Raw genomic sequence first — 22221 nt, 5'->3', positions numbered from 1 at the left:
GAAAAAGAAAGCTACATGAAGCCATTGTACAAGGAGCACATTTCTGCCTCTCAGCTGTTTAGGTTCCACTAGCTTGACACAAATGCACAGCATGTGCAAATTTACTGGAGGGACCAAAATGGTCACAACCACCCCATTAGCACCTTTTATGTGGTTTTGGTCCTGTGATGTGATAGCAGCTGAGCAGGATCTCCACCAACATCTACACCCCTGCTCCCTGCATAATTTCATAACAGAGTTGCACCCCAGCTCAAAAGTCTGATCTAAATCATGATGAAGCTGCAGAGGACATGTCTGCATGGTACACACAGCACTGGTTCAGCAGCCTGGCAGCCCTGCCAGCCGAGCAGCATTGCTGTGGGCAAGCACACATCTGAACTGGCTGTGCTGCTTGAAATACAGAGCTGGTTAATGCTCACACAGCTGGAAACAGAAGCAAGAAGAGATCGCCTTTTCTGCATACCCATCTTTAACCCCAAGAAAAATCCTTAAATGTGATTCCCATCTCCTGAAGCTGTCATTTTATGCTGCCTACAGACTAAGGGAGACAACTGTGCTATAATTACCTGTAGTCCTTGTAACATATTTCTTGGCAAAGGCAGATTTGCTTAATTAATATTTCAGTAGGGCAGAATCTGCCTGTGACACAGAAGTCAAACAGCCCATGGATTTCACACCAAAATTCTAAATATCTTTCTAACCTAGAGTGGGGAAAAGGTAAACCTTGTTAAAGGGTACAGGTGTTGAGTATCTATGGGATGAGGAGATAGGGTGGAATGTGACAAGTGTTTATGTCTGAGTAATTGGGGACTGTGAAAAGAAAGGGAAGAAATACTCAACATAGGACATTACATTATATCTAGGAGTTACTGTGCAAGAATAAACTAAAAAAAAAAAAAAACCAAAAACCATAAAGAAGTATTTTCTGAACAATAGTAAGTACTTCTGTGTGAATCATTACAAGCCTGCCTCCCTAAGAGGTGATAGGATTCCTCTTGCTGTGGCTTTGGAGCTGGGCTGTGTGACTGGCAGCAGGTAAAGAACAATCCTGTGATTGTTAAGGGGGTTCACTAGGTGATTGCCTGCATGCTTGCAGACTATGCTTTCTGGTTGCTAGTAGGTAGCTGTTAGCTGCCTGGTACTTGTAGAAAACCTTGTTAGCGTGTTTCATCAAGCCAAGCTATTTGTGACTAGCAAATAAATACCGTGTTAGTAATTGAGAAGCTAGGTAAAACATATTTTATTGGTTTAACTTATTCTTTTCAACTGTCTATATAATTTCCTCCAAACTTTACAATTAGTGTATTAAAATATAAGATGTAAGATAGCTTTTCTTTTTTCATGTAGCCTTTTCCATGCCATATTTCAGACACCTGGCTGAAATATTACCTATTCTGGTGCTTTTCCTATTACACTCAACAGTACATTTGTTTATAAGTAATTTGTATTGAAACACAAGTCTTCTGTATGCAAGCAATTAAATTTTCAGAGGCACGTGAAGTCGATATGGCCTCTGTAAAAGAAGGAAACTCCCTAGCCTGTAAATCCCCCTAGGCTCGAATATAGTGTTGCTCGTGGCTGAGGAGAGATCTCTTGCCGTCCAGTCCTCCCTCCTCCTTCACACCTTCCTCTTCTCCTTCAGTAGCAGGCAAGTAACTCAACACCTTCTCTGCCCTCCATTCTGGGGACTTATTTAGTTAATATACCTCTTAGTAATGCTACATGTTATTTGAACAAACAAGATACTTCAGAAGGATATGCAGTGTGGTTTATGCTTTTCCAAAGTTTAGACCTGTCAGCTTCCATACTTGTGCCTTGACTTTCAGGAGAACAGGGTCAGCCAAGGCAAGTCACCAGTGTGGTTATTTTATAATTCAGTATGCATACAAGGATGAGAGAGGTGGGCTGCTGTTGTTTCATTCAATATTCTCTGCTCTAAGGGTCAGTCCATTAAATGGTTGTTAATTTTTTTTTTCATTTCTTTTTGATTGTGGTTTAAAGGAGATTGCCCTCTGTAATGATACCATTTCCTTTCTGTCTTTTCTCTGCTGGATTGCTTTCCCACTGATGCATTTGTGAGCAAGTACCCTAGCTACACTTAATTATTAAAAAGTCATTGCTCAAATAGAGCTCTGAAGATAAGGAAATATTTCTTACTGCATATTACTGAATGCCTGTTCATAACGGGTTTCACCTTTGTGCAGTCTCTCCCCTAATTTTGGAGCCAGGTATATTTTATAATACATAGGTTCAGGTATGTATATTGTAAGAGCTACCAGCGGAAAAAATAGCAGAAATACAAACAAAAATAAGATTTTCTCCAGTGTAAAAGTTTTAGAAAAGCATAAATAACTTAGAATTTTTTAGAGAGTGGCCAGGTGAGGCCCAAGTTTGCAATGCATTCTAACCACATTACTTTTATTTGTTGTAATATGGAGAAAACTTTAAACATGTCCATGTTGATGTTGGCTTTTTTGTGTCCTTGCTTTTAGAACATGCATTTATAACAGAACAGAGGCATTTGTGCAGGTATCAAATGATTGAAACTGCACATGTGGGCATATATACCATGTTGTTTTCCACATATTCTAGAGCCAATAATAAAAAATACATTTTTGAAAAGAATTTCAACTATATTATTTTCAATTTGAATGAACACTGGGAGAAATGCTGACCATGAACATGGTCAGTCTTGTTCAGTTTTAGGAGACAGTCACTTTTCTGGACTTAATTTTCTTCCTGAAATAAACATTTCTTTGTAGAATTAAAAAAAAAAAATAATCTTTGGATATTAAATAATATGTCCTGTGCTGTTTATTTAAGCCCTTCTTTCAGACACAGAATCAGTCTACCTGCTTATGTCATGCCTCTCTAATCACTGACTGCAATATTATTAAAAAAAAGGGTCCACAGCAGATCAGATAATGTATTACCTCTTCTTCTGCCAGTAGCTTGGCCAGGGAAGTACTGAGCTGCAGAGAGCTCAGACCGTCCTGCTGAAGCCTGGTGTGCACTAACCCACAGGAAACATGGACAATGTGGGGTGGGACTATTCCTGACACTTGTGCTGTCTAGCTTGCAGCTAACGCAGGTGTGTAAAACTTCACTGTGGTCAGTGGTGTAGGCAACATCAGCAAGGCTGGTTTTGCTGTCCTTGTTTTCGCATCGCACTGGAAGCAGGCTGTAGACTAGGACTGTGCAGTTATGGCCAGAATCCTTTAGCAAATACGTCCTTTTCTCTTGGGGTAAAACCTTCCTCCTTTTGTGAGTTTCCCTTGCTTTCACTGATCCCTTTAGTTTTACTTTTTATGATCTTTTTTTCCCTCAATTTTCTGGAGTACCTGGACAACAAATACAATATTGTTTAATTATGCATGCTGATCAGACTGTCTTTCCAACATGTACAGCTCTGCTGGTGAACTGTCATCACGTCATTCTACAATATTGAATTAAACTGGAATAAATTCCGCATTGGTTCTTTACCCTGTATTTTATTTCAGATGCCTCTTGGATATTATTAATTGTGATATAGACCACGGCACATTTCTTTCCTTCATTCCTCACATTTTCCTTACAGATCCCTACCTTTTTTATAAGAAGTGCACGTGAATTAATATGTTTGTATGCATTTGCAGTGAGTACTTTGTAAACTTACAATTGGCAGCTTCTAGACTCTGGCAAAAAAACCTCCAGGACCCTCCAGCCTATGTCATCCATCCCCCAGTGTGGCCAAGCAGAACAAAGTAACAACCTGTAGCTATTATAAACAGTGCAAATTCTTTTGTCTTTCAGGACCTAGATTTCTCATCACATCCACGGGAGCCTTGTATATTTTAGACGTACAGAATGAAGACGGACTGTACAACTACCGATGTATCACAAGGCACAGATACACTGGAGAAACACGACAAAGCAACAGCGCAAGACTTTTTGTATCAGGTGCTCCTCTATATATCATGTTAAATTAAATATTCTCTATGCCTCTCTCTAGTGTGCTAAACTGGCAAGACAGGTTCTTGTGCCTGTATGCACTAACAACCAATTCGTCTATCAAATGGAAGACAGAGGTGGTCAGTGGTGAGCTGCTGCTCCTGCAAAAAAATGTCCCATTTTAAAATCCTTTTTTCTATTTTTCTGTTTTTCATCTACTATTAGGTATTTCCAGAAATCCTGTAGGGTGCATTGACATTTAGTACATTGATTTTTAGTAGGTTTAGGGTACTTTATAAAAGGACTGTGGATGGGATTCATCCCAGGAAAAGTAGACATGCGCAGTGAAAGTGTCTAGTCACCTTAACTTCCCTGTGTAACCAAAGGAGAGGAACAATTTTAGGGGTAGTGTATCTGACCTACTTCAGCTGCCCACTTTAGGGTGAGATGAATTGCCCCACGGTGCCTACTTCTCTCTGTTAACTGTAGCAGGAGCTCAGGACATTTAGCTCAGCTGTAGATATTTCCACTGGAGGAGTCTCAGGGTAGCTGAGGGGCATTTCAGCCTTCCTTTTCATTCATCACACTCCTTCCCTGGGGAAAACAGTGTGTTCCCCTGCTCCCAGGAAAGGTCTCCAACCAGAAGGGTTACGTGACCTGTGCCAGGCTACCCAGGGTGCTGTAGGCAGACAGGAGGGTTTGCTGGTGGCTGTCCATGAGCTGAGTCCCAGGCGAAATGGCCTTGTGCAGCAGGTAGGAAAACAAGAAGGTAGATGGGGTATTTTATCTCTTCCTTGTAATTGTGAGTCATCTGCTAATCGTGTGTGTGATGGACTGTTGGGTTCCCCCCACACACCCACCCCAGATACTTAGGGCTGTCAGTACTGTCCTGCTCCAATCCCACTTTCTCCCCATTTTGTCTCAGTGAGAGGAGGTGCTAGTTGTGGGTGAGAAGGAGGAGCAGACCCCAGGCCTGGGTTTGGAACCTGCTCTTAAACATTTCTGTATAGGATTAGCCCTTCTCCATCTCCGCTTCCTCTCCCTCATTTGCTGGGTGCCTGTAACTGCACCCAGTGTTTGCATGTGAGCAAATCTGCAATGGTATCCGCACATCCATACAGTTAGCTAAGACTGTATTACAGACTGTCTCTTCTTTCTCCCTGTATCCTTGCCTTACAGGAGATGTGCCTCCCATTCCACTGAAAGCCCCATAGAGCTTTTCTCCTTTTCACTAAGTTGCCCTAAATCCTAACCCTAAGGATCAGGCAGGGTGTGGTGACCTTCACAATCTAACAGGCAGTGGGGTCATTCTGCTTTTGGCTTTGTCCTCTTGTCTTTTGGTCTTTTTTTCAGAAAAAAATATCAGTGATTAATTAGGTCTCAGCTCTTCACCTTCTGAGAGCCCTAAGGGAGACAGAGGTGGGCACAAGTATTTGCATTAGTAACATACTTCCTGCCCTCCTTCAAAGTGGTCATTGCTGAAGGATTCTGGAGCCCTCTGAACACACAAGTCAGTACTTAAGTATACTAATGATAAAAAAATAGTGTGATTGTTCAGGTTAGAATCACTTACCAGTCAGATCCAGGAGTTTCTTCCTTTGTTGCACGTCCCCTGCAGGTAAAACTCTTGCCTCTTCTTTTCCCAGCCAGATGAAGAAGTAGTTCATCCTGCACAATAATCTGCCGGCTTTGGTCTTATAAGGATAAGGCAGGGTACTATCCTAGTGGCTCCGTGATATGGTCTGCTTCCGTATGAAATCATACTAAGGCTGAGCCAGTGGAAACATAAATAAAATCAGCTTGTATCTTGGTTACCACAGAAAAATTTCTAGTTATTTTGCTGAACAAAAGGGGAAAAATTAAAGCTCTGTCTTGTTTGTAATTTGGGACAAACGTCCTAAAAGATGTGCGCTGTCTTGAGTTCCCTTTTCTGTTTTCCTCCACACGCCAAATCAAAATAGGAAGTTTTACCTGTATGCAATAGCTGGTTTTTAAAATTCAATAAGGTTAATTATTCTCCATTAGAGGTATAGTGGGCTCTGATTTCCAATTCTGTTAGTCTATTGAACAAGTGCAGCAATTATGTGTAGAATTTGTCTCTTAATATTTCTCAAACAGGTTTTCTTTTTTCTTTACTGGCATTTATATTTTAAATAGTGAGTCCTTTAAGAACTGAGATCAGAGAATGTATGAACATAGTTGTGAAAGGTCTGCTTGCACAATATCTACATTTTTGCCTGGCTTTTACATCCATAAATGTTCTTTGCTTATTTGGGCATTAAATAGTTAGTGGTGGATATTGAATCATAGTCTCTTGGCCACATTTTTGATATAAGTTAAGCTTCATTATTATTTGAAAGAGTGAGAAAGGTAATGTGCATATAATAGCAAATACACATGTGAATTAGTATGCCTATTATAAAAAAAAAGTTCCAAACTTCATTTGGAGTAAGAACATCTTGAAATCACATGGCATTTCTACATAAATTTAAACCCAAGGCCATTAACATGCTACAAAATATTCCTCTAATGTCCATTATAGTGTGCTTTTCCAAAGATAATTTTGTCCAGCTATGAATGCCAGCTCTCAAATTCTTTACTGGTTGTTAACCCCATCCTCCAAAAAAACCTTACGATTTTGAAAGCATAATGATTTTCTTGCTCTGTACTTCAAAGAAGATGCAAAGTAGAATATTTTGGAACAGTATTTTGCCTTAGTTTTTCCACCATTGTCGTTGCTAGAAGTCACTCGCAGCTGACTGTTAAAGCATAGTAAAATAATAATTCAAAAAAGTATATACCACATCTTGGAATAGGGTTACGTTACTTTGCTGCAGGTGATTGCAAATGTACCCTGGGATTTATTTTGTGCTTTTTTTCTTTTTTCTTTTTTTTTTTCTTAACTCGAATATATACAATGTATAGGCTCCAAGGACATCCCAAAGAGATGTTTTTACCATACATTTAAATATATGAATAGAGTGCAAGAAATTAGATCAATGGAATCGTATTTTGTGTATTCCTGAATATATTTTAAATACCTCCTCTATAAGAACCAGCTCAAGGCTTCTCAAGTACGTAGGCAAATCCAAATTTAGCCGTTCCACAGATGGGGCTCCAGGTTGGGCTGCTCCTGCCAAGGCTCAACTTGAGAAGGGAAAAGGTGATGCCAAGTGAACCTGGGACAGCGGACCCAGGGACTGGTGGGTGGTTTTTGAAGGGTGAGAAATGGTAGCTGCAGAAGGGAGCTGTACCTCCTATGGCATCAGCTGCCATAGCCACCAGCTCCTGGCTTTCCAGGTTTCTGCCTAGGCATGGGGGCAGGAAGGCAGCGGCTGCTTTGCTGTCACCATCAGCTTGTTGTCTGAGGTGGTTTTGCACTTTGCCTAGGCCCAGCATCAAAGCATATGTGGTGCTCTGCAGTAAACTAGGAGGCTGTCGAAGTGTGGTATTTACTAGCCACAACTTTTCCTCATTATTACTTTAATTCCCCGCCTGGTAGCCCCTATCCCATCTCAAAGTCCATGCGGTACTTTATATTTTTGTATTTAAAGGCTTGAAAATGAGTCATATATGGATATATGGTACATATATCCTTCACAAAACCTTTTGAAGTTAAATTGTATGGAGAAGATATGAAGCTACTGTGAGTTTTGAGTAGGAATGCAAAGACAATACCTTTAAAAGTCAGTTCTATTTTTTTATTATTTAATCATTACTTTCAATTGAAGAAATTGATTGTAAATATAAACTTCCTAAGAGCTAGAGATGTAATTTCTTGCATGCTTAAGTTTTTACTAAGTTAATTCCTCAGGCTGCACAAATATGAGCTGAAAACATAGATACTTGATGACCCAAAAGGCAAGAAAGGAGCTGGCTAATCAATTAGTGAAATTGACATTGGCCTTCCCAATAGCATCCTGGCAGATTGTGCTTTCACTAAGCCAGACATAAACAGCATGGTAAGCTCAAAAATATAACCCATCTTGATGCCAAATATGGGCCTTGAGGCTACTGATGCATGCAAAATCAATGTTTAACTACCGGCTGACACGTTTCTAATGAGACAGACAGTGAGTTGCTGTAAACTGAATGTGGTTTTGCCTTCAGTGGCTCAACTTTTTGCTGGCACCTAGAGAGCAGAAAACCCTCTGTGGTCATCTTTCATTGAACTTGGCATTTAGGGTTTTATCTAGATATTTACAAAAAAATTACTTAACCCATTTGTTTACCATCACAATTTTTGTTGCTGGATTGATAGTATAACTTGCATAGTGCCTCTAGCTGTCTGTTCTCAAGTCTACCCTCCCAGGTGTGGCTGCAATTCATGAAGATATATCTAAGTTAGTTTTAAACTAACTAGCTCAGGTATTGATTACACTATTGCTTGAGTAGCTTTAATTCAGCTTGGAACTGCTCCTTTAATCTCTTCAGCTCCTAACAGGAACCTGCTGCAGCTGCTCTGTGAGCAGTACCTGAGCTAGCTAAGTCAAAGACCACTTGGAAATGTCAAAAAGGTTGCAGTCACACCTACACCCAGGCAACTATCATGTCGCTATATCTAAAAAGAGATCGCTATGACAGATAGGAGTAAAAGGAGTTGATCAGCGTGTGGAGTTTCTTTGTGACACAGAAGTTTTAGCAAAGTGAGTGCATGTGATAAGAAAATATTCAGATGAACATGTGTTGATTTATGGTTCAGTACTTATGTTGCAATAGCTTCAGAATGGACTTCCATCATGCTACATGCTGCACAAAACTGTAAATCACATTAGCCTCTTCCTCAAAGCTTTTTCAAACTTAAAAAAACAAAGTCACAGAGTACTGTTTCTGGTGGGGTACGTGCACCTTTGGTGAAGGCACTCTGCCAGACTTCTGTGAGATACATAAATATATGCCAGGTGCTACACAAGTGTGTTTGTCTGAGAGCTGCTTTTCTCAGTAAATTGGGCACAGAAAGTTGGAGTATTAAGCTGTAAGTTGGTCTTGTCATGTTAAGTTATTTTTCCAGAGAAGAAGAAAAGGCTCATCTGTCAGACTGCAGATAGAAATTCCTGTGTCTCTGTCCATTTCTCTCCTGACAAGGGAATAAATCGCTCCTTCAATTCAAAGCCTTCAGACCACCGAGAAGCATGAAGAATGTGTTGGCTTCGTTCTAGTAGAGTAGTGCAGGGATAACAGCAATAATTGTTAAGGCAACACATTTTTGGCTCTCCATTCCTCTGATAGGGGACATAAAGGATGACCAGAGAAATGGTTGCCACCTGGAAAAAATCCAGTGAGAGGATTTCCAAGTAGTCATGAGATGCTTCAGTAGTACATGCTGCTGGATCTCAGCCATCACTACTGAGATATTACAGACTGATGGCTGGGTCACAATAGCAAACTGTAGTACATAAAACACTGGGCTAGTGAGTAAAAAAATGCAGGCATATTGCTTAGTGAATGAAAGAATTTTAATGCTCCTATTTAAAACTGCTGTTTTTTCTTTCAGATCCAGCGAATTCAGCTCCATCTATTCTAGATGGGTTTGACCACCGTAAAGCCATGGCAGGACAGCGAGTGGAGCTGCCTTGCAAAGCATCAGGGCACCCCGCACCAAAGTATCGTTGGCTGAAGGACAACGTTCCCTGGGAGCCTGACAGCAGGTTTCGGCAGACAGTTACAGGTCTGCTGATTGAGAACACGCGTCCCTCAGACACAGGCAACTACGTTTGCGAGGTGTGGAACAACTATGGGACTGCCGAGATGATAGGGCGACTGTATGTAAAACGTAAGTCCTGGACTGTGTGAAGATCAGTCTTCTTGCCTGGGTGTTTGTGTCAGGGAAGATGTTGCCATGTCTTGCTGTACCTCCTGTTCTGTTACTTTATCTTAACAATGCTTAAATTTCTCAAAGTTGTGGAACAACAGAAAGTAGGCTCTGTGGAGATGAGTTCGTTGGACAATTGAGCGATCAGAAGTGCAAATAGATGCAATTTCTAATGTAGCTATATAATTTATCACATGGAGGATATGTAATTTAGAAGCTTGAATTGGATGCTTAAAAAGAAATTGCAAATGTTCTCATGAATAAAGCTGCCAAACTCTCATTGCCATGAGTCATGCTGTTCGGTAATATTGAATACTCATACCTCCCCTCAGTTGAGTATTCATGTGTGAATATTCTGAATGTTTCACAAATTCTACAAAGATAATTATTACTCAGAAGCACTGCACTGGAGAAGTGTTATTCTTCTATTGTTAAAAAAAAAATTATTTCTTGGAATAGAAATAATGCTTTGTGAACTAATCTTTCCACCTATACAGCATGACTGGCAAACTGAAAAGGGAGATGTTTTTGAACAGTTCAGGCCATAAAAATGTCTTCACAAATAATTACATATAATGTATTTGGGCAAAATAAAACCTAGATCAAAGATCTATAATTCATGAATTATAACGGAGGAGCTTTGCTTCTAAATGTATTCATAAAAATTAGTTGAATTCAGTCTGCCTTGTACGATATGAAGTCCAAACTTCTAGAGCCATGATGTAAATGAATTGCTAGTGATATCAAAAGTATCCCCAGTGCCTGGTGATATGTTTTACTTACTGACTCAGTGGTCAAACAGCCAGTAGATATCTTCTGGATCTGGTTGGCAGGAAGCAACAGTTGGGCAAAAGAGTTTTACTCTCCTCTGCAATGGAGGATGTGGTTCAATTTCTTGCATCATCACGGCTCTGAGAGATTGATGATGCACTTGAATGTGTCTGTTTTCTTTAATGGGTCATTGAGTTTTGAGCCTTTGTGGTCTTTGGATAGGAAACTTGATATTCAGTGACTTGTAACATGCATATGTGCACAGATTAACTGTTGCTCTGGACCATTGTAGAGAAGAGATCTGTTACATACGTGTCTGTGACCCAGAATGGCTGAGGCCGCTGATCTGTGTAGTTTTTTCCAGGCTTCTGTTCCCAACAGGCCACTAAAGGTTTATTCCAACCTGTGTGTTATAAAATTTTCTGTAAAGTGAAAAAGTTAGATGAAGAAATTTTCATATGTAAGTGTGTGTATACGTGTGTGTGTGCATGTATGCAAGCTGGTAAAAAAATTAATAGGATGTATTTAGTATCAGAGAGTATATCAGTGGTGATAGTAGTCCCTTATCTTTATAAGGAAATCAAGGCAGTATATACAAAGCATGAGATGAGATCTGCATCCAGTAATGATGACAAGTGTTAGGTGGTGGAATAAAGATTGTTTTCCTTGCATTTACGTTTATGACTTTTCTTTAACATTGTTCATTCTCTTTTTATTACATTATAAAACTTGCATTACCGATGTCCTCCTGTTTCTTAAGGCTGACTTAAAAATATTATAGTCCTCCCATGCTGAAACAGAAAATCAAAGACACTTCCATGTGGACAGATGTGATGGATATCTATGGGTGTACTTATGTTAACACTTTAGCGTGGATCTTCCACCCTTTACTGCACTTGTTCACACCAGAGAGTTGTTTTGGAACACCTAAACTGGATTCCTTTTGCAGGAAATTAAACCAGAAGATAACCTTAAGGAATGCACCTAATGCATCGTTTCAAAGGTCCACGCTGAACTACTGTGAAGTAACATCTTACCCTCCCAAAGCTTGTACAGTGCCATTGTTAGGCCCTCAGCACCAACGGTGTTACTCAGTAGATCTGCTCCTACCATTCATTTAGGCAGGGGATTATATCATGTGTCAAATAGGTTACCCCTATAGATACGTGTTTTGTGTCATGGCTGTTGGTGGCAAAAAATGCTTGTTTAGCACAGCCATCCTTGGATTCGTTTTTTTTTTTGGGGGGGGGTGGTGGTTGTGAGAAGGGTATAAAGGTGGTTTTTGTTGTTCTCCTTAATTGAGATTTAATTTGTTACTTGCACATAAATGCACATGTATACTTAATGTTTTCTATTTCCCTTTCCCTCTCCCTTATTTCGATTTAAATCTTCAGAACCACTAAAAGCCACGATCAGCCCACGGAAAGTAAAAAGCAGTGTTGGTAGTCAAGTGTCCTTGTCCTGTAGTGTGACGGGAACTGAGGACCAGGAGCTCTCCTGGTATCGTAATGGTGAAATCATCAACCCTGGTAACAATGTCCGGATCACTGGCGTCAATCGGGAGAACCTTATTATGGATGGCATGGCCAAGAGTGATGGTGGAGCTTACCAGTGCTTTGTGCGCAAGGACAAGATGTCCGCTCAAGACTACGTTCAGGTGGTACTAGAAGGTCAGTCACTACCTGTTTAGCGATTCTGGTCTCCATAACAATAAATATGTCATCTTTGGTGCCATCATTGTATAGTGAGGTATAGTGGACCCTAAACAAGAGAAGAGGGTTCTCATGAACTGTTAGTGGGGTTTATTGTGTCCCACTCTGAGCAAAAACTAATGGAATGAAAAAATTGATTTGAAAACAAAAATCCCTCCCAAGAAGTCCTTCCAGTCAGTTTTTTGTTTGTTTGTTTGTTTTACTGTGGGTGTGGATGGTGGGGGTGGTGATTTTTTCACATTAGCTTTTCAGTAGGACATGAGAGAATAGGTCTCTATTCAACTCCAAGCATCTTCTGGGCTTGGCTTTTCTGGTTGGGTGTATTGACTGAGACTTGAACATCATCTTCACTAACTGACACCATGTTCTACATGATAATCAAGTGAGGAAAGTTATCCATTTGTACAGAGCCAGTTCACTAATGAGGCTGTAGTGCAGTCATTGCATGGATACTATTTTTAGAGTCTTTATAGAAAAAGAAGAGATTACCTGCCTGGACTGAGTTACCTCGGCAACCATCTCCCGTGACTAAGAAAGCCTAAAGAGCATATTGATAATCTATCATGATGTCGAGAGAGTGCAGGTTATCAGAGAGCAACAGCAGGAAAGATTTCAAAGACACTCAGGTCTCACTGGGAAAATGATGTCTGCTTTCATCTCCAAAAAAAGCCTGTCACTTGAATTAAAAAAAAAAGGAGGAGGAGTGGTGGCAGAGGTACATAGTATGCACACTCACAGATTTATTGGTCCTGTGTCAGCTTTCTTTTAGGAAAAAAAAAATTTTTTTTGTTGTTGCTGTTGTTTTATTTTCTGATGGATGACAGTATCTAATACATAGCAAAGGAAAGGAAGAGAGTCAGAGATTAAAATAAATAAATAAATTAGAACTCTATCACATATCCAACGGGACAGAAATGAAAGGGAGAGAGGAGCAGAGGAGAAAATTATGAAATGAAATAAAATCAAATGCTCCTCCAGGGATGCTAACGTCTTTCAGCAGCTTGAGAGTGGCAGTGCCTTATGTTTTTTACCGTGTGTCCAGCAAGAAAATTTTGCAGCCCTGTTTTTAATTCTGCTATGATTCAGCATGTTTTGTGGGGAGTCATGCACACATCGTCCCAGTTCCCTCAGTTTCCTGGGTGATGTTGCGCTGACATTGTAATGTAAGAATTGTGATTTCCAGGGGAGAGTTACTGTGGTTCAAGCCTCCCAAACACATAGGTGATACAGAATCACAGGATCTTCATGGTTGGAAGGGACCTTTGAGATTATCGAGTCCAACCGAAAAAAAACAACAACAACAAAAAACAAACAAACAAACAAAAAAAAAAAAAAACACAAAAAAAAAACATAGCAGAGTGTGTGTGAAGAAACAGTACATAGTGTGCAGAAACAAATAGTGCATCACAGAGAGCATGAGACTTGTCAGTCCTGTCCTGACATCCTCTGTTCTGTGCAAAACTGAAACGAGTTGTCCTTAAAGGGCTTTGAGTACAAGGTGAGTTTTCAAGTGTCTCTGGTCTCTCTCTAGGTAATGGGGCACCTTGTCATTTTGCTTCTTGCAGGCACTAATACTGTAGGAACACTGAAGTTAGCTTACTCGCAGCTCGGCTCTTTAAAACTGTCCAGACTTCGGACTGGATTGCTTCCTGTGTTCTGCATACTGCTCTTGGTGTGTGGCCTTTTGCTCCCAATTACACTGAAATTCCTTCTAGATACAGCTTTGAAAGTATGATTTTCAAAGGAGAACAAACATGCATTGCATGATCTCAGAGAGAACTTCTAAGTAATAGCAGAGTGTCGGCACTCCCAAATGTTACCCCGCTGAACTCTCTGGATAGGTGGTTATTTACTCCTGCTATCTCCTTATCTTCTGTCTCGATCCATTCTCTATATTCAGTTGCCTGGTAGAGGCTGAGCAAATTGTGACACAGATCACAAGCGAAAGCATTTGAATTCTTTCATTTCAGAGGAATATTTATCTGTAGCACAAAGTGACCACAGAAAGAAATTGGCATCACTGCTGTTACTGGCACTCTGTATTCAGAAAAGCTTAATTTAATACTTTTCTAAATGGGGTATTTTGGGTCAGGACTAAACTGCATTGGCACAGCTGTGTGAAATTAGCCTATGCAAGTTATGCCCAGCTCTTGCCAACAGGATTCATCCTTAGCTTTCCAAGGAGCTGAAATCTACCAGGAGAAGAAAAATTCCAAATGTGTTGAGATTTTGCTGTATGTCTTTTGTGATGAACTGTGTAGGGCTTTAACTCTTTTCCGCAAGAACCTGGCAGTTTATATAGCTGTGCAGAGCCCTGGTCCATCTATTCATCTATCCTTCAGCAGAGTCAGTACCAGGTTCCTCAGAAGATGAAAAAGAAGCCTGCAGTAAGCAAAGGATCATTTAAGTACTTTGTTCTACTCTCTTAATAATTAGTGTTACATCTCGGAATACAATTGTTTGCATCGGCTCTAAAAAAGATCTTAGCTCATGTGATAGGCTCCAGGATAGAAAGAACAAGCTTTACACCATGTAAGTACTATTCTCCTGCTTTTCTTTCCCTTGGCAGATGGAACTCCCAAAATCATTTCTGCCTTCAGCGAGAAAGTGGTGAGCCCGGGAGAGCCAGTCTCCCTTATGTGCAACGTGAAGGGGACTCCTCTGCCTACGATCACTTGGACACTCGATGAAGATCCCATTGTGAAGGATGGCAGTCATCGTATCAGCCAGATTATCACCTCTGAAGGCAACGTGGTCAGTTACCTGAATATCTCTAACACTCAGGTCCGAGATGGTGGAGTTTATCGCTGTACTGCCAACAACTCTGCTGGAATCGTCCTGTACCAGGCTCGAATAAACGTAAGAGGTGCTTGTCAAATCAGCTCCTCAAAAAAACACACATAACTCATTGTAGCGGAGAAGAAGATTGTTGCATGTGATGAAATGAGTCTTGGAATGCCAAAACCAACTTACTGTTTTTCCTCTTCTTTTCTTCCCCGCTCTCTTTTCCCACCCTGCCTCTCCAGCCCCATCTATAAAATGTATGGTATGGTTAAATGTTGGAAGAACCCTTTGGCTTGTGTTCTGTAGTCTATTTTTCCTATACTCATCTCTGTTAGGTCACAATTTCTTTACTTTAGTCCTGCTGTGCATGGGGTTTTTTTCTTTTCCTTTCCTCCTTTACTTGTCCAACATTCATTGTAATTATTCATGTATACGGTACTTTATCTTGCATTTCTAGCTCTACATGGCATAATACCCATTCTCATGGTATTATACTTTATATACATCAAAAAAAAAAAGAAGATAACTTTGTCAGTATTCTCATGTGTAACAGGATTCTAGCTTTCTATCGGTTTTAGTATTTCACATTAATTAAATCATCCTCAGCCTTTTAATTTGTAACGCAGCAAAGATTTTATCAGGCAAGTGTTGGATAATGCAAACACATACCCCCACATAATTAGTATGTATGCTGCAGGGTGAAGAAAAACTAGAGCATATAAAGATTAGAGAAACCACATAAGTAGTTTTTAAAAGCAAAAACTGTCAAATGCTAAGAAGTGTTGTGCGAGCCACATCTGTAAATGTCGTTAACATTTGTATATTCAGAAAAATTATATGCATGTTTCCTCAAGCAAACGTGCCTTTAAATTGTTTTCAAGAGTTTCTTTTTACCTTTTCAGGGCCGGCAAGCATTCGACCAATGAAGAACATCACAGCAATAGCTGGACGGGACACCTACATCCACTGCCGTGTGATCGGCTACCCGTATTACTCCATCAAGTGGTACAAGAACTCTAACCTGCTGCCGTTTAACCATCGCCAAGTAGCGTTTGAGAACAACGGGACACTGAAGCTTTCAGATGTGCAAAAGGAAGTAGATGAGGGTGAATACACATGCAATGTCCTCGTTCAACCCCAGCTCTCCACCAGCCAGAGTGTGCATGTGACAGTAAAAGGTGAGGTCAACTCAGAAAACTAGATTCAAGCTAACGGCTGTGTTGTTTATGGAAACGCAAATTGCACACATAGGATTGTCCTGGCAGTTAGATAATGAGCACTTAAGAAGGTTAATCCAGATTTGTGTTTATTTTTAATGATGACATAGATGCTAGTCAGTAGCTGTGTCTTGTTCTCTCTTGACTTTTAACCTGCTTCGTTCAGCTGGCAAAGTATTGCTTTCCAAGTGGAAGCCCTGCAGAAGCAGAAGCAAGCTTTGCATGAGCAGTTTTCGCAACAACTAAGACAGTAGATTAATGTTTTGTCACCTGAGTTTCACTTGTGACTGTTTCTCTGCTGGATGACAAAGTTCACATTTTCATTAGCCAGTGACTTTCCAGCTTTTAAAAAATAAGAGGAGAATTTTAATGTATGTGTTTCTGCCAATCAGCAGAGACAGGAATGATAAGCATTAACCTTGCTTTACTCTTATTAGGTGTGTTTTTCTGAGTGTTCTTGATGCTTAGAAAGGTAGCACTGTAAATAAAGGTGACTTGAAATTCTAATAGGATGCTTAAAATCCATTCAAATAGTCCCAAACAAGGACGTTCATATGGCCCTGAAAGATTTCAGCAACTGATGAGAATAGGAATTTTTTAGCATTGTGTTCTGACTATTCTGATATAGGTAATGTTCAGAGCTATTCAGCAGGACACAAAAGACAGAAAACGTGATTGCAGTAGCACCTAGTTTTGAGCAATGGGGCGATTAAATAGTGCACTTCATGTGAACCTGTAGGAAGAATTGAGGTATAATTTGACTGTTCTTGAAGGTCTTAAAAATTTTTCCTGTGCTTTTTTTCTTTTTTTTTTTTGGGGGGGGGGGGGGGCAGGGGTGGTGGGGAAGAGAGAAAGGAAAGAAGGTTGATTTCTTTATCTGTTCTCAGATAAGATACAGAAGAGAACACTATAGGTAAAATTACTTTGTTACAGACGTGATATTTTAACTTCTTTCTGTTCTGTTTGTCTAGTCCTTTCTTGTTTTCAGTCTGGAGTGATGTAATTGCTAATTATTTCAAGAGGTTAGGGGATTAGCGTTAAGCCACTAGCAATTTGGACTCTGAAAGGCATGACATCTCACACACCTGAGACCATCAGGGGCACCGGTCACATGCTGTGGCATAAAAAGCTAATGTCACCACTTCTTTTCATGTATGTGGTACCTTGCTTGATATTACAATAATATTGCAGATCTGTTGATGCCGTTTAGGAACTGAATGCCAAATTAGTAATTGTGTTGCTACTGCACTAACAGTTCACCATGGTAAATTTGCTGGCGAATGCTGCCTGTTAAATACCATTCTTCAAATGACTATCAAAATGAATGTAGCCAGACAAAAAAATAGAATCCAGCAGTCTATCCTTCCAGGTTGGGCATTTAAATAAGAACATTACTAGTCACTGAGAATGCTAGCTGGTACCTCAGGTGCAATACTGTTTTTTCTTCCATTAGGTTACAATTTCAAACTTGACAATTTCTGCTCTAGAAAGCAGATCGCCAGCGCTATTGATTTTGGTTGAACTGTAACTTTTGTCAATGATTTGACTTCCTTGAAGATGTTCTACTGTATTTCTGGATATTCAGCTGCCAGGGCCTTTGGCTGGCCAGAAATCTCAAAGAGTGACTGAATATACTCTGAATAACTTGCATAAACGTGTGGCACGTTTGAAGAGTGCTGGTGGGCTGAGGTGCCACTGCACCTGTGATTCAGCCTCATCCTGCGTATACTCTGTAAGGCAGTTGCATTGGAGCAGTGCAGGTTGCAGCATGAAAAGCAATCCATGGCACGTGCAAAGCAAACCTGTCAGTGTGGCTCATATCTATTGATCTGGAGTTGCCAAAGTTGGCTGCAAAGTGCCCTAGCTATTTCATCATGCCCCAGCCTTGACAAGACACTGTTATTTTAAAAAAAGGTTAATAGCCTGTCCTCATATGCTAAACCTAAAATGTCAAAGGTGAGCTTTGTATGTCAGACCTGAACAATTCTCAAGGTTTTGCTATTGTAGCTGGAGGTCAGCATTGCCAGAGTGGTTTTTTAGATGGCTATGCACTTTTTTCTTCTGTAACTATGTAGTAATTTTATCTAACGTATTAGTGGAGAGTGAGTCTAAAGGGGCCTGATGCTTTAAAATATTACTCATGTTTGTGCTGCCTTTTTGTTTTATAGATTTCAAAGTTAATGTGATGAGTTTTCAGGCACTTAAATTTGATTGAGAAATACAAAATATGGTCCAGTTTGCATACTGGAAGTTAAAAATACTCTGAAATATGACATTATAAGGGGAGTTGATATCAGTGCCCAGATATCCTTATTGACAGTTCAGCTTTGCATACCATCAGTATACTTATTTTTTCTCCAGAGAAAGAGATGGAGGATTATTGCACATCTTCAACATCATGGGTCCTTTGCTTTGTTCTCATTTCTGCTACAAGCTTCCTACTTCTGCTTCAAGCTTCTGCTACAAGCTTCCTCAAACCAGTCACCTGAAGGGTGATTCAGAATAGATGATATTAATGAACTGTTACTTGATATTTTGTTTCCTCCATTTTCTGTTTTGAAGACATAATTATCAATTTCCTCATGAGTTTTTTTGGGGATTATAATCTCTGTGGCATCAAAGTGTTTCAGAAACAATGCGTTCATTTTCAAAACCCACCTGGGTGATCAGGACCATTTTTGGCAAATGGCAACTGAGGCACAGACTGAACTTAAAAGTACCCATAAAATTTTGTATGTTCAATTTCAGAAGGCTACATCTTGATATTTCCAGTTTACCTGCTGTTATATAGCATTTATATATCCAAAATTCTGCTCCCATTGAAATGAAGTTGCTGCTGAGAGTTCTTTTTCCTTCTTCAGATAGTCATGTCACCCAGCTTAGCAGCCCCCTGAGAAAGACGAATTTAATTAGTATTATCTGAGAGATCTGTGACAAAGGTGAATACAGAATTTGGCTCTACAGGGCAGCATTTATCTGCATTATGCAAACAACTGGCCTTTATTGTCTGCAGTCTTCTACTACATTTACCAAGCTCTCCAGTACATGAAGCATCCTTGTTCTGTCTTGAGTGAGAACTTGCTAAAAACAGCATCTAAATAAATATAGGCAAGAGCATGAGCATGTAATCAAATACAAGAGGACTGCCCATTCTGTAGAGTATTTTGAGATTTACAAACATCCAAATGACAGAAAAAATTTTGAGGACATTCTTTGGAAATCACTGTAAGATCTCAGATAGGAGAACAGGAAGTTTCTTGACAATAACTTCAAAATTAAATCCTTGATGCCAGGGAACCCAAGAGTGGGGCTTGTAGGGCCTGGCTGTGCAGCCTCCCACCTGGCAGGCTGTCTGGAAGCCAAAAGACTGGAAGCTGGGCACTTAAGTGCTATTCAACCTTAGGCCAGATACTTCTTTGCATTGCTGACCAGAAGAATCGATTAGACACCACAGAAAATCAGTTTTCCCATTTTTTAGGAATAACTGGTACCCTTATGTCCATAGCCACCTTCCCCAGCGGTCTGCAGGCTCCAAATAACTATGTCCCAAAGAGATGTGCATGCCACTCCCACCATCCCTTACCTGTCCCCTGTCTCTGTCCCAAAATCTGGATCTTGGAAGCTAGCAATCCTGTAAACTGGCTGCTGAGAGCTGAGTGGATAAGCTGGCAGGAAAACATGCAGGTTTCTGCTTGGCAGACATAGTTCTGTTGGAACTGTGCCCGAGTCCTAATGGAGCTTTTTGGAAATCAAGCCATCTTGGCATTATTTTTTTATATTTAGACAAATGAATTGTCCGGTTCTGAGTTCTGACAGAAAGCCATGAAAACTACCCACCCTGTAATGCATACCTAACGGGGGGGGAGACTACGACTGTACTTACATACTTAATTTCTGGTATTTTATACCTGTCGACCATTTGCCTTTGCAGCTGTAATAATACCCTTTCAACATGTTTTGCTTTGGCCTGTGTTCAATGCAATTTTCTTTTTAGCTTTTTTTCTGAAGTAAACTAAACCCTTCCCCCCCCCCCGCTAAAGTGGAAACAGTAGTCACTGTCATCCTCAGAAGTTATCATTGAGATTAGCCTTGCTAAGGATACCGCATAGGTCCTTGCCAAGAACAGAATTATTCTTAGCAGCACTAGCTTCTTACTCTGCATTTGGCCTAGCTCTAGTGGTTTGCCAGTGGGGTTCATATACATCTGCTGATGGCAGAGGACTATTGAAGTCAGATGTCCTAAGAATAAGAATATTCTATATTCATTCCTCCTAAGTATGACCTGTCCTCCTCAGTCTTCTCCAGTTCATCCTTGCCCAAGTCCTGGCTCTTCTGCTCTAGGTTCCAAAACTAGTCTGTCCTCCACACCTTTCCCATCTCAGTCCTCATTTCCTCAGCACCTTGTTCTCATGACTCAAAACTAGTCTTCAGATCTCGCAACCTTCTTCCTAGCCTCCAATTATAGTCCTCCCTTTCTGCCAGTCTTCACTTTATCCATCTCCACTGGGTTTCAAAGTCTGTCTCCCCTTCATGTGGGTCTTCATTCACTGTTGGTGCTGTACCTCACCCCATGGCTTCCTTGTCCCAGTTTTGCATGCCCAGCCAGTTTCCCAACTCCACTTTATCAGACCCATCACCTCTGCAATCCCACCTGCTCTGGGATTCTGACTTCCCTTCCCTGCCCTTAAATGCTGTTCTGTAATTCCCTTTTGTTATCCTGGACACCGCTTTGAGCTTCTACTCCATTGCTTGCTGCTCCTATCTGCATGCCCAGGAATATAAGCTGGTTCCTTACTCTGGTCTCTGGGCCCCCACATCTCCTTTCTTTCTCTCTGCATTGAAATAACTTTTTTCATCCTTCCTGGTCCCAGCACGGGCAGCTGTACAAACCCTGGACTGTCTACTTTGATTTCTGACATCTCACCAGAATGGACTGCACCTGCCCCGCATGGCTGGAACTGACTCAGCCACTGAAGGTAGTCCTAGAATGTGTTCAGTGCTTCTCAGAATGTAGGAGCTCTTAGCTCTTAGTCACTGGAAAATCTCTTCTCAGGATGTGATAACTGTGTCTATTTGTTTACACGGCTTTGCTCAGATGGCAAAATTTGGGCACTCTTGTGATGACTTTTCATAGGGACAGCAAGAATATGTGATGCTAGTACCACCACCTGCCGAACTTGAAATCCATGCTGTCAACCATGGAGCAGGTGGGACTTCCCAGATTCCCTTTTTTTTTTTTTGCTTTTATGGTACAATCAATATATACTGCATTCCTATTTTTCCACCCTCCAGCCTTATTCTTGGAAATGGCCAAACAGTTGTAGCTGAAACTTTCCAGCTGAAATGACTCAGTCTGAAGCAGACACCTGGCCTGGAAAAATACTATCCAAACAGAAGTCAAACTGCAAGCAAACAAAAATAGTCTTATAATGAGAAGTGTTGGCAAACAAAGAAAGAGGTTATGTTACACACCCCATCTGTAAATTTCATATTTCCATTGAAAAGCAAACCTTCAAGTGGCAAGATGGTAAAATAATAGTAGCAGCCTCTTCTCTACAGCATTTTAGTAGATCTTGAAGCATTTTAAAAACAGGAGTGAGTCATTATCTCCATTTTTTTATTATGTAATTTATAGTAATAGTTTTCTCAGCTACAGTAAAAGCCATCAGTAGTAAGGGATGATTTTCTTTTCATCAGTCCCATGGGACACACTTCTCATGTAAACAGCCTGCTGCTATTCACACTTCTCTGACAGAAATTAATTGAAAAAGAAGCCCCTGAGAGGGAAGGGTGCAGCATCATTAAAATAAAAAGTGCAGTGTTCAAAAGGACGGTTTCTGATCTTGTAGAGCTTATATATCTCATTGATTTAGAAGGCTTCTCATTGCCTTATGCCAAACTGATAGCACTTCACCTGTTGTGAACTGCATAAAAGAATTGTACCAGCCTGTTTCTTTTTAGAAAACAAGCAAACCAAAGAGGAGATAATTCTAAA

At 40.4% G+C, this 22221-nt stretch overlaps 1 protein-coding gene across 2 annotated transcripts in view; it reads left to right on the top strand.

Annotated features, from left to right (window-relative positions):
* Positions 1 to 22221, top strand: part of DSCAM (DS cell adhesion molecule) — a 405642-nt gene that overhangs the window by 214080 nt on the left and 169341 nt on the right. For both annotated transcript variants that reach the window (XM_074157779.1, XM_074157857.1), the window contains 5 exons: positions 3793 to 3939; positions 9425 to 9703; positions 11908 to 12183; positions 14795 to 15091; positions 15912 to 16187. In XM_074157779.1, the coding sequence (XP_074013880.1) occupies positions 3793 to 3939; positions 9425 to 9703; positions 11908 to 12183; positions 14795 to 15091; positions 15912 to 16187 (1275 nt within the window). The remainder of the gene's footprint in view (positions 1 to 3792; positions 3940 to 9424; positions 9704 to 11907; positions 12184 to 14794; positions 15092 to 15911; positions 16188 to 22221) is intronic.

This window comes from Numenius arquata, chromosome 1 (genome assembly GCF_964106895.1).
Source record: "Numenius arquata chromosome 1, bNumArq3.hap1.1, whole genome shotgun sequence".
NCBI classification, from domain to species: Eukaryota; Metazoa; Chordata; class Aves; order Charadriiformes; family Scolopacidae; genus Numenius; species Numenius arquata.
Note: the sequence above shows the minus strand (reverse complement) of the source record. Positions and strands in the feature narration are given on the sequence as shown.